Consider the following 14,134-nt stretch of genomic DNA (forward strand, 5'->3'; position numbering starts at 1 on the left):
TATATTGTGCGATTCCGATTGTATTCACCTTAAACAATACAAGAAAACAATGGGACAACTCAAAATAAGGAACTGCATCAGACTCTCTCTCTCTCTCTCTCTCTCTCTATCTCTCTCTCTCTCTCTCTCTCTCAGTAACAACTTGAATGTTCATGTCCATTGTGAAACAACCCAGTACTTCCCACTACAGATATAACAGAAGTCTCTTTGAACTGCAGCCAGTTCAATAGATAGTACACAAAGTCTTTACGATCACAGATCACGACATCGCCAATATCTAAAAAAAATACATTGACGGCAGTCCTGTTCTCTTTGAACCAAAGTCCAACACTCATGTCCCCAAACTCCTCCCAGAAGGGCGTTCACACATTTTGTCAACTACTTCAATAACTAGGGATGACCCTCTATGTTGTAGGAAGTTCTAATCACTACGTCAAATATTGTGGGGCCAAGCGAAGAGCACTAAGCCACTATGTACACGAACAACTGATTCTAAAAATCTTTTCATGCGTTTGCACAAAAGCCCTTGTAATTTGGTCTCCGCATGGAGTAGGTATAGGTCATGTATACGCTCTGTCGCCAAGGACCGGCATATTGCCCGAATAATGCTTTGAGACAGTCATATGTTGATAGATGTAGTGTAGTGTCCCGTGGATGATCGACTATAGATTATTGATCGGCGGTGTGAGGATAGCGTTGGGCATGCAATGTACAAGCGACGTGAGTAACAGACTCACGTTGCGCTAAGCCTTTCTGGTGGATATCAGGGTCACACAGTTTTTGTGACGGCATAAATATGAATACATATTTTGTAACACCCTTAATCACAATAGGATAGACTGGTTAATCGGATTGTGTACGAGACCGCGGCGTTATGACACAACAGAGCGCGGAGCCCGCTGTGAGGGTGGCAGCTAATGTGGGCAAGGCGACGATTGTTCTTCCACCTGTTAGAAACAGACTTGGCTCCAAAGGGTTCGGAACCAAGATGGTGTCGAGAACAAGTGCTCAATCTTTGATCTACCGCAGCGTTCCTCCTCGACCCCTCAGCTACACGTTCACGGACATTCTGGAGACATACCCCTCCCAGGGGAAATCTAGATCCAAGACCGCGCCAGTTTCTACCAACGCTCCAGAGGAATATGCCCAGCGGTTTAAATCCAGACCCACGACTCGTCCTAAAGTTGTGGAGTTCGATGGCAATAGTTTCAACTTGAGTGTTAAGAAGAGGGGTGTGCCTGGTTTTCTCCCGTCCGTCAAACTGCGAGTGCTTCCCCCGGGGCAACCGCGTGCGAGGACTGTTGAGGTGAGAATAGATAGTCACTCGTCATTCATATCGGTGTCCCCCCGGACGATGTAAGTCTGGGGTTCATGTGCATAATTGCTGTACTGTTTCGATTGTTATCTGTTGTACAAAAGGTCCGCCTGCCCTTTCATTGTCACACAAAGTCAAGTGTTAGAACATGATAGTTAGTGCATGCTAATGACTACACTGGACGGTGGGGTAGCCTAGTGGTTAAAGTGTTCGCTCGTCACGACAAAGAAGCGGGTTCAATGTGTGAAGTCCCCGCCATGATATTATTTAATATTGCTAAAGGCGGCGTAAAACAAGACATACTCACTCACTAACAACTTCAGTGCAAGTCCTTCGCTTGCTCTCAGTTGATTCAAGAAGTAAGAACTATAAGATGTTGCGAAGCCTAATCATATTGTGTCTTTAAATGACAGACACAAAACCCAAAATGACTCATTAAAAGGAATGAAAACTGAAGAAAAAACTGATTGCAATTGTGTTGCGGATATAAATTTTTCTATATACATTTAGTCAATTTCCGAGATAAAATGTAATATTCGTAGAAGTTCTGCCTATCTTAGCAAAAAATCCGTTTCGTTGTACGTCTATTATAGTGGACTATTGTGTTGGTGTAAGACGTGGCAGTTCTACAATAATGTCAATAACTTGTATACCGGTATAAGATTGCCAGTAACTAGCTTCAAACAACACGTTTAAGTAAATAACAGTACGTATTTTTTCAAATGGATAGTAAATAAAGGTTTAGTTCAAGGGATTACGCACCGCACGCTTTAAGCCCTATACAGAAGTGTACATGTTTGCTTGGTATCTTAAAACAGGATAAAGACGTTTAACAGCTCACACGTGTAATATACACGTTAAAAGGGACACACCAAGTCATCGAGTGCAATGGAAACTGACCTAGTATGGAAATCCTTCAAGACTTAATTTAGTCTAAAATCAATGTTTTGTAAGTTCGTGTTTGAATATGATTGTTATATGGATACTGTCATATGTCTGTACGTTTGGCGTACAGAACAAGTACAGTCAGTTCAGAGACTAATTCATGCAGTCAATGTTTATCAACAGTTGGATATAGTTTTCCAGTGTACACTTTTCGTATAGCAAAACTTCGACCATTTACAAACGTGAGATTACATATGCATGTACTTCAACTACACACAAAGGTGTATGTATATATACTTCCACTATACTTCAATGTCATATTGCATATACTTCCACCATACACAAAGGTTATACTGAATATACTTCCTTTATACACAAGGGTCATATTGCAAATACTTGCACTATACACAAAGGTCATACTGCATATATGTTCTCTATACACAAAGGTCATATTGCATATAATTCCTTCACACACCTAAAGGTCATTTTGCATATACTTCCACAATGCACAAAGGTCATACTGCATGTACTTCCTTTTTACACAAAGGTCATATTGCAAATACTTGCACTATACATAAAGGTTATAATGTATATATTTTCTCTATGAACAAAGGTCATATTGCATATATTTAATCAATACTTAAAGATCATATAACATAAACTACCTTCACACAAAGGTCATATTCCATATACTTCCTTTATACATATGTCATATGACATATACTTCCACTAGCTAAAAAGGTCATATTGCATATACTTCTGCTATACACAAAGGTCGTAATGCATTTTTGTTTCATGACACAGACAGGTCATATTCCTTACATCCCCACGATACACAAGTGAGTGAGTGAGTGAGTTACACAAAGAGAGGTGAGGTGCAATGGGCATGTGTTTATGAATCACTATCAAATAGTGATGACACCAGGTGTTCGCGTATACCGACTCCGAGCCGACCAATCCTTGTTTTAGCCCCTTAATGAGGAGCACCAGACAGGGGTTCGATTCCCGACATGGGTACAATGTGTGAAGCCCATTACTGTTGTTGTATGGAATAAAATTTAAGGCTGTACGCAGTCATTTTTTCAACAACCGCAGCTGTTAAGCATGGTTTTTCGAACCATGTCACAATTCCAACTGACCGCAGACAGAAGGAAAAATGTCACAATTTTCACATTACTACAAATCATCATTCAAACAGTTTGGCTGACATTGACAACATATTGTGGTTGACCGACTGTCTTGACTGTTCAAACTTGACTGACAGACCGACTGTCATAACGTTCACTGGTTTACAAAGTTGGCTTTGACTGAAAGACTGAGACTGGTACATTGACTGGTACAAGCTGTAATAAAATAAACAATGCCTAATGAGTATAAAATTCAAACCAAGTAAATTAATCTTCAAAAGAAATAACACACGAATGTGAAAATAGCATGAAAATACCATATTGTTACAGCATAATGCAGGCAGCATTGTTTCCATAATATAGATATTATTGTTGGATTTTCCGGATTTTAAGCAGCGAAATCTTTCGCCGATAAAATATACAAAATTTACCTTTTTACAACGTGTAAACTGCAGAATAATATGTATTGGCTACAAACAAAGCATTCTCCGTTCATACTCACAAAAATTTGGTGCCTCAAATCCCCACAAAAGTCAAAGTCGCAGCCGCAGCTATCAACTTCCAAACAAAATGTGGTTTCCAAAAAAGTGGCCAAAATCCTAAACAGCAGAAACCAAAACCGAGAAATTGAAACTTGGTGAAAAGTCTGGCACAAACCCAAACCCGGTAAATTCAAGCTTGGTACAACAGCCTTGAAGTACAAAAACTGTTTCAATTCCCAACAACTGTTGTCCCCCGACGTGATATTGCTGGAATATTGCTGAAAGCGGCGTAAAACCATACTCACTCAAAAGGAAACGAGAAAACAGCGCCAAAATTTAGCTGGTTCGTACTAAATCAATCGTGTCAAACCTGTCTAAGATTCCATGACGCTGATGTCTGGCGGGATTTGTCCAATAAGCATGTTCAGGTTTTAAAACACCATTATGACTGTAACATCTCAGTGTTGACCTGTAGAGGACGTCTTTGTGCTGTTAGCTGACATCAATCATGTGAGAAGAATCAGTGACACCCTATTGGTGTATATTGTGCTCGGATTCTATGCGCTCACTGCTGATGATGAAGCGGGAAAGACAGACGTTGAAAGGGCCAATTTACACGTCGGATATTAAAGAATGGGGTTTCTAGGCTGTAGAAATTATATCAATCACTGTGTGTGTGGCTGTATAGAGGAATATGAGGCCCATTTCACCGACATAGCACGTGGGGTCAAAACCTCGACACTGTCCTCAGTCGTGTTGAATGGCTGTATTATTCAGTGGTGTTGTTTTATGTGAGGAGGGGCAAATTATTTATGGTATTTTGTGGACATGGAAAACGAGAGTCACACATATTTGAATAGTGCTGATAAACCTTGAAAATAATCGGGGCAAACCGGCATTCGAACCCACGACCATAGGATTCTGGTGTAGCCAAGGGACGTAACTGTGCAGAGCGAATTGTGGCGACTTTGGCGACATAAGAAGAAACATGAATAGGGTGAATATAGGATTCGAACCAACGATCACAGGATTCTGGCACGTCTAAGGGACGGAATTGCGGTGTCTTAGACGTTGGCAACCCGTGTCCCGGAACTAGTTTTGATTACAAGGCCTTAGAGACATTCATTCTTGTCGACATCTCAATAACCATTTCAAGACAACCGGAGTGCCGATATTTGAGATTAAATATATTTTCCATTTTGAAATATATATAACATGAAATATGTCTTGTGTCTGTACGCCAAACATAGCATTACAAATCATCAAAGGATTGCTTTGAGGTGTATTAAAAATACATTTACATGTTCATATGTTATTCAAACATCTTATAGAAAAAGTTTGTCAGTACTTTTGTTTAGGTGTGGTGTGCAGTTCCGATGCACCATCTCCAAATAAGGCGCATGGTTTCATTCACTGTTTCTTCATTCATATTAAGTTATATATTATATTTAACAACTCAATAATTGATTGATGTTTTCAGTACAATAATCAGTTATAACAGTTCTATCCTATTTCTGAGTGTCCAGCTGTTGATATTTTCCTATCGAAACAACCAACCGATAACATGTACCAGAGAGTGTAGAGTACAGACCATCTTTACACAAACACTCATTCATTAGTATAACATGGGCCAGCGACAAAATGCCTTATTGTATATGGAACAAAGTATTAGGTCAGCCCGATCAGAATCCAATAAACACATCTGGAAACCATGACAACCATTGGTACAATAGTAATGAATAAATAGTAAGTTTGCGACACACCAATAATCCAATATTTTAAGTGTGAGTATACGAATTCAATAACGCAAAGAATAAAATTTATATACAATATCGTATCGTTACAATCTGTTTTTAGACAATATACAATCATGAACTGAATTATGACTTTGAAGGCTATCAAAAGGACAAAAATCTATATATCTTGAATTCTTGTCTGGCAATGTACTGGAATCATCCTGTCTGTCTGTTCTGCGAGCACCTGGTCTCATCACTATAGTTGTTATTTTCCAATACATATAAGATCCACCGTTATTTTGTCTTTTACGCCCAATGGAATCTATTTCGGTGCATAATCAATTCAATTCTGCATAATCGAGACTGGCTGTTCTCTGGACGTTAGTTCATCCAAGATCATCCACATTCCTCATTGTGTTAACTGTTTGATGAGGTCAAGCGTTTACTTTCTCCACAACCTCGAGTGCTGGCAATTCAAGTTAAGTTAAGTGGCCCCAGAGGGGGTGTTTTATCAGCATACACCGAGTCTAAGACACTGTCAGTGTCCGGACTTTGTACCAAAGTGTCCACCCTCGTGTTTCGTGTGCTGTAGAAGACAGGGCATACGTGGGTGGTTATGTTGTGCTTGACTTTTCTGTTCCCGGGGATTACTCCTGATTCGGTGACAGTCTACTGGCTTAAGATAACACAGACAAACACACAGTGAAAAAACATCGTTATTTATGTGCATGTGTTTATGTCACAGGTGGGACTGTTCCCATTGTGTGTTAGAGATTTAGTTTTGTACATGCACGCCTTTTGTGTGTTATTTCTGTTTGAAGCAAGATTTTTGGCGAAGTTGTATAATTCTGACAATATACGTGTTTTAATTCACGTTTTTAATTAATTGACATATTTTGACGATGTAAGATATTTTATATGTATTTTATATAATATATAGTTAAGTAGCAAACATATTTATACATGTTATATTTATTTCAACCTTGTGGCGTATTGATAATGATTTTAATTTTAAGGTCAATTCCAATTTTCAAATGTTTACTTTTGCCTGGCAGATATTTATGAAAGGTCAATCCCGTTCAGAAGGCAGTTTCAGTAGTGATAGGCAGGATATAAATTGCCGAGTTGTGTTACTAGAATGCAAGCAACGTATCGTGTAACTCCATGAAAAGTTTACTGTTTCCTTCAAGACGCACTGTTGTCCGTTTTTGTCCGGTTACAATGTCATTGCAATCCCTCCAGGTGCCATTGCCTTAAGTTCGTCACTGCTATTGAACTCCGCTCTGTTTATACTTGATCTATGATTTAGTGCGAGCTGATCATGGACCCACAGCATGATTTGTTGGCAACTAAACCGCTGATTTATTGTGTAACTTAGGTTCTATTTACAAGGTTGGAGCTAGTCAATAGGAATCACTAATTATAAGAAAAAACTGTTTTGTGTCCCTGTCAGATAGCTGATCCGGGTTGTAGAGTATTGTCAGGGCTCGGCGTGGAGGTATTTGAGGGATTCTAACGAGACCAAAGCAACGATACAGTTGATAATCACAACAACCAGTGACACTGAACTTAAGGACTATTTCTCGCGTGATACCATCTTCCTTTGGAGCAAAGCCAGGCTAAACAGCCTGCTATAGCTGTTGTTTAAAATTATTTAAATCATTTTTTCGGGTTGTATTATCTCTGTTTTGTACGTTGATTGAGATAATTATTCATTTAATGATTGGCGAATTAAGAAAATAATGATTGTTAGATACGGATTTATGTTAGCAAAGGTTAGAGAGGATGAATGATGGCGAGCTGTAATTTTTAAAAAGGCAAGGAAAGATAAATGGTGTTGGTCTAAGACAGCTTTCATTTTTGATATTTCTAATGATTCATTATGATAATCACACAGACAATAACGAATATTGTAGTTTAGATTTCCAATTGCTAAGTTACTTAACAATAATTAACACTTGGATTCAATGTTACATTTTCCAAAACCATTATCGAGCCCTACATGATAGTATAGAAAAAACCCAAGATATTTGTACAGTGTTGGGTGAAGATCTCGAGCATTAGTCAAATGACAACTCGGCACAGGCACGGGGAGAAATTGGCAGCGCCAGAAATAGGGTACCTGTCTCCTAATGTAAGAAGGTATATGTTCAGGACTGTGTACGTACACAGTAACGACATTAAGAAACCTGATCTCGCTATCGTACTTTTCAGATATGTTCGCGGTCGACTACCTTACTCGTCACGTTTTATTGTATAGATGACGGTTGACATCAATACCCTTATTTCGTAAAGCCAATTAATGGCGGCACGGTGGAAGGGTTTACTGTAATCAGCTGAAAGGGGCTTCACAGAACAGCACAAGTGAACAAACCGTCCGTGGCGTCCTCCGACAGACTTAGTTGTCTAGCTGTGACAACACCAGCTGGAGATATGTAGAGGAAGTATGGAACTCGAAGTGCTTTGGAAGAGAAATGAACCCCGTTCACTCGAAGTGCTGGGAAGAGTAGATAACCCCGTTAATTCGAATACATATTCGAGATATCCGTAGGATACTGATATTTAACCCTTGGGCCGAATTCTACCGGGACTGCATATGTATTGATTTCAATAATGTCCACGCTTTGTACCAATATATCGCTATCAAGATGGACTTACAACATGAAGATATCTGGTTCCGACAGAAATAGTAAACACTGGGAGAAACGCATTTTAGGCTGCTAGGAGCCGTTGTCTTGACCTGCAGGGATGGTTGCTAATAAATGTTTTCCTCGACGTGAGACGTCAAAATAAATTCGTTGCTTACACGACGGCCCCTGGAAATTCGTCACATCCGAAGTTGATTGTAGTTGTTGTTGAACACCGCGCTCAGCAGCAGTCTGGACCAGACAATCCAGCGACTGACCAGCGACTGACCAACGACTGACCAACGACTGACCAGTGACTAACAAACGAATGACCGCGACTGACCAACGACTGGCCAGTGACTAACAAACGACTGACCGCGACTGACCAGCGATTGACCAACGGCTGACAAGTGACTAACAAACGACTGACCGCGACTGACCAACGACTGACCAGTGACTGACCAACGACTGATTAGCGACTGACCAGCGACTGACCAACGACTGACCAGTGACTAACAAACGACTGACCGCGACTGACCAACGACTGATCAGTGACTGACCAACGACTGACCAACAACTCACCAGCGACTGACCGCGACTGACCAACGACTGACCAGCGACTGACCAACGACTGACCAGCGACTGACAAACGACTGGCCAGCGACTGACCAACGACTGACCAACGACTGGCCAGCGACTGACCAACAACTGACCAGCGACTGGCCAGCGACTGACTTTGAGCAACGACACACGCCATCGGGGTACGTGGACACACTACCACCGAGGTATGAAGTATGCTCATGTTTACCTTTGGTGTTTGGGGACCGACCATTTGATAATCTGGGGGATTTCAACAGTACTCCTGTGTACTTTACAGAACACCAATACCTACACGGGTATTCACACCCGTATGTCTGTCCCACGGAAAAGAATGTAACACTGAAACAACTCCTGTGATATTAAATTAAAAACTTCACATTTTTAAAAGTAATCCCATATATGATATACAACAGACAAATGTATTAGAGAAGGTAATTTTTAATCATTAATGTCCAAAGAAGGATTTTAATTAACGGTGGTAACCATAATTTGTTCCAAGCACCTACGGTATTCGGTAATAACATCAACAGTTTAAATCATAAGTCCCAAGCACGAGAATCTGATGGCACACAAGTTCAGTAGCGTGTATGGCCACCATGTGCGTTGACAACTGCCACATAACGCCTCCGCATGGACCTTGTGATGCTTGTGAACACATGATTGGGAAGACGACACCATTGTTTCTGCAAAATGGTGCCAAGATCTTGGTTGGTTCTGGAGAGTGCGCAGACTTCTACAAAGAGCATCCCAGACGTGTTCGATGGGATTGAGGTCGGGAGACCTTGACGGCCAGTCCATGACGTTGACTCCCGCATTCTGAAGGAAATTCCTTGTCAAAATTGCTGTGTGGGGTCTGGCATTGTCGTGCTGGAGGTTCAAGCCGGGTCCATGTGCTGCCATAAAAGGCAGAAGATCTGGTGCCAGTACCTGGTCGCGGTAAGCAGCAGCGTTGAGGTTGCCACGGATGACAAAAAGCCTGGGACGTGCATTGCCACAGAAAGCACCCCACACCATGACACTTCCGGCTCGAAATCTGTCAACTTCCTGTACACAACACTGGGCGTAACGTTCATGACGGCGCCTCCACACCCTCGCCCTACTATCAGCAAATCGAAGATTAAATCGGGATTCATCACTGAAGACGACTTGTTTCCCCCCTCTGAGTCCATCGTAAGTGTCGCTGTGCCCACAATTGACGTTGACGTCTGTGTAATTGAGTCAGAATCGGCCCGCAGTATGGCCGTCGTGCTTGAAGGTGAGCAGTTCTCAGACGGTTTCGAACAGTTTGCGCACTCAGTCTACCCCTAAACAGTTCCTGGTTGATGTAGCCGTCAAAAATCGGTTACGGAGGTGACGTAAGACAATCTGACGATCATCTGCATGTGACGTCACACATGGTCGACCTGGCCGAGGGCGATCAGCGGTGGTACCCGTTTGCTGTAGACGCGTATGTAAATCACAAACAGTCCGTCGACTACAACCCATCGTCCTTGCGACTTCAGCTACGGACGTTCACGTTGCACATTTGAAAGGCGTGGCATGACAAATGGCCGTAAAGACTTTTGTTTTCTTGTGGTTTTCTTTTTTTGTTAATGACTGCTAACAAGTATGGCTGAAAACACGTGCGGTAGTATGGCCACGTGACCAGTTGCACGTGAAAAACCACTTTTGCCACTATAGTGCTGTGCACATGATTTTGATCGATTCACCTGCACAAAAACGGGTGTTATCTGAAGGCAATACGTGGCCATTACTGTTTAAATACACAATAAGGGCCCACAATGATAACTGGTCAAAATGTTAAAATGTTAGGATTGTGAAGTTTTAAATTTGGTTCAGTATATATCACACTCAGTGAACATACTTCCCTTGTACTACAGCCGGCTAGCTCCGGCTGCCCTATAGTCAATGTGTTACAGCATACAGCTGTAGGCGTACTTCTGTACTGGCGTCCCTTGGGCAGTTTCGTTCACTCGGAATTGATTTGCTTGTATAATGCCATCAGTGACGGGCCAGCCCACTCTTTGTGGACCAGGTATCGTGTATACCTTTGACTACCGTGCGTTAACAAATCCTGTAAGGCCCCGGTTGAAGCCAATTAATCGTGAAAGAGAAAATGGTTTTATTAAAGTGTCACACATCAGTTCATCTTACCACAGTACGTTTTACAATCACTTTCTGGCGTAGCACTGATGTCTTGATGTATCTGGCTGATGAGACCCTGCCATCATCTTAAACTATACTGCTAAAACTAGTCCAGTGAGAACATCCTTTTAGTAGGCAAATGAACATAAATACACTGCCGGACAAAAGACAAGTATCCATTCATGTTTGATGGTGTTTTGCGCCTTCCGTATGCAGTGTTTCGGCGACTGTTTTCATCCGAGTAACATTATAATAACGTTTGTAATGTTTTGGTCAAATCCATTTTCCAAGTGTATACTTTCTTTTGCCCAGCATACATCAGCCATGCGTATTTGTTGCCAGTCACCATTGGGATATGATCTGAAAGTGAAACTAAACTGTGGGTCGGTTTTAAAATAACTCGTTGTCAACTTGATATATCTACACTTTGTCGAGCCTGGCTCAAACAAACCAAAGGTTAACAGTATGAGCACTAGGTCAAGTCTTCGAGAGACCGTGTCATTCACAACCAGCCCCCTTAATGTATACATTCGGAGAATGGAGACTTGTTCTGTCTCCACGGATGGATTTATTGTATCAGAGATCATAATTATTTTCAGATACAAAAGATTAAACTGTCCTCTGAGTTCTACACTACATTGAGTGAAACAGGTGGACTAAATTATCACTGAATTGTGGTATATGTCAGTTGTAATCTCCGTCCCGTCCTCTGGTATAAGACTGTCAAAGAACGGTGGTAGATATACTACTACTTGTAGATAAAACAAATAAGGGTCCAGGCGATATTATGATCAATATTTTACGATACGTTCTGGCAGAACACTTGTGTGTTGGTTTGTTGTTTTACATCGCACTCAGCAATATTCCAACTATATGACGACGCCACATTTGTGTGTGTGTGTGTGTGTGTGTGTGCGCACGAGTGTGTAATCATGCAATGCAACATAACATCCCATTTGTATAAAGTGTTAAAAATTGGGTATTTCTGTTGGTGTCAGAGTTTGACATTTATATTGTCTAAGTTATCTCTCCTGAGACCGACTATGTGGTAAAAACAGGCAAGTTATTCAGGCTAGCCATTGAATGTTTCTTTAACACGCCATTCAAAAGCTTTCGTTTCAAAACTGTTAAGCTAGAAATATGGAGGACAATTGTCTATTGTGACTTGTACTATATGTTCCCGTGCTGGATCCGTGGTCTAGTTGATAGAGGATCTGCCTGGAAAGGGATTGCTCGTTGGTTCGAAAAGACGTTAAAAGTGGTACATGTTACCATGCCTTGCGCTCCCATTAAGGGACTATAAAACAAGGACTGGTCGGCTCGGTGTCAGTATAGATCTACTGTGTCTGGGTGTGGTATTTCAGTGCACTAGCACTATAAAACCTGCATTAGTAGAGCAGCCACACACGTGAAAAGAAGAGCAATAATCTTGAACACCATTTGCCTTTCCATGTGTTTGTGATTGGCATCACCGGTAGAACAGGAATGGACTTCTTACGATTATGGGAAGGGTTTTGTCGCTTTTATTATAATAGATCATTAGCTAATCCTATATCCAATCTGGTATTTGATACTAGGACCACTCTAAGTTAGATGGAAATGAAACATCGAGTTATAAAATATGACAATGAGCGAGACTTTAAAACAAGAACTTTGAAGCCAACTATTCAGTTATATCTTTTGAGAATACAAGTTCCAATTAATCTATATTTGTTTTCAATATTCGTTGTTTGGTCGTTTCAAATGTTCTTTTCGAGGTTACAACTTGACATCAATATCAAATACAAATCTTTATTTGCAGCTTCCTGACCTTCAATTGGAACCAGCAAGGTCATCCAGTACTCGACAGAAGTCAACGTCGGGACGTCTATCGTCAAGGTCAAATCGATCAAGCAGGACAAGAAAGTCGAGTACACGAACGAGAGATAAGTCTTCTGCTTTTGAGCGAGAGGCAGAAGAGGGCATCAAAGTTAGCATTAAGTCTCCAGAGCCTGGGGTCAGATTTCCAGAGCCTGGGGTCAGATTTCCCGAGTCAGGGGTAAAGTTTCAAGAAAGGTTCGCAATGCCAAACAACTCAAATCAGGAACATTTCTGTCTTCCCGACTACATGGAAACCCCCATTTTGTACCCGAATGTTGCGTCAGATAGGGCTGCCGATTACAATGATCTAACGTGTTTGCCCCCACCAAAGAAAATCTTGCCAAGAAAAGACGCCCCTTGGGTCTATCGTTTCAAGGTGAAACGAAACATGAACGCTTTGTCGAGAATTATGGCTAGTAAGCCAAATCAAATGGTTGCCCAAAGTGGTCAAGGTACTTAGTGATAATCTTCTTATCGGATACATCGACCCTGGATTTCATCACGGTTGTTTCGTCTGGTCAGAATTGAATGAAAGGTTGTGGTCACACGGACCATGGTCTTGTGTGTTTATATCGTCTCCACAGAATTATGCCTTGTGTCGTGTGCTTTTACCACCATATGGAACATTAAACATTTCAAAAGTGTAGTCGGCATCACCTGGATCATGTTTGCGCCACCATAAATACACACATCTCAATGTGGAAATCAAAGTTGAATGTCGACAAGGATCCATCCAATGTGTCAGCAATTTGGCCCTCAACATTTAGAAATCTGTAAGCCCTTGACGAAATATGACAATAGAGCATTCTATTCCACGCTGATGTGAATCTCAGTGCGAACAATCCGGTTTCGTTTTCGCACGGATTGACATTCGTCAGGTAATACAACCACACCCACTGATGGCGACATGTCGGATATAAACATTGTATGATCAATCGGATCTGAAGGGTATGTTGATCTGTGAGTGATATATGTGGTATGATAAAGGTTGGGTATTGGGAGGAAAAGCTTTGGTTCTGCAGAAAGCTTGTAAGAGTTGTATACTGTGTTCGAAAATAACTCAACAGTAAGCACATAAGGAATTTGACCAACACATGAATGCCGAATACCTTAAAAGCATTGCCTGTCAAACATAGCAGTTAGCAACATGTTTGAATTTAGTCTTCCTTACCAATAAAAGTGTTTGAAATAGCGTTCCTCACTTCCAAACCACTGGCACAATCTACATTCCTTGATCACAGTAACTGTTTCTTATGTACAAAGTTCTCTATCATGTATTTTGAAACGTTTTCAAGTAGTCCTTTGTTCGTGTTTGAATGAAAAACCAATAAATGTAAATACTGAACACCGTTTTCAA

The 14,134-nt window shown here is 41.2% G+C and overlaps 1 protein-coding gene across 1 annotated transcript; it reads left to right on the top strand.

Annotated features, from left to right (window-relative positions):
- The first annotated feature begins 641 nt into the window (after positions 1-641).
- Positions 642-14,122, top strand: LOC124151051. The gene is made up of 2 exons (XM_046523344.2): positions 642-1,306; positions 12,719-14,122. Exons 1-2 carry the CDS (start codon positions 875-877, stop codon positions 13,235-13,237), a joined length of 951 nt encoding a protein of 316 aa, XP_046379300.2. The 5' UTR covers positions 642-874; the 3' UTR covers positions 13,238-14,122.
- The last annotated feature ends 12 nt before the right edge of the window (positions 14,123-14,134 follow it).

Source organism: Haliotis rufescens, unplaced genomic scaffold (assembly GCF_023055435.1).
Source record: "Haliotis rufescens isolate VD_foot unplaced genomic scaffold, xgHalRufe1.0.p SCAF_20, whole genome shotgun sequence".
NCBI classification, from domain to species: Eukaryota; Metazoa; Mollusca; class Gastropoda; order Lepetellida; family Haliotidae; genus Haliotis; species Haliotis rufescens.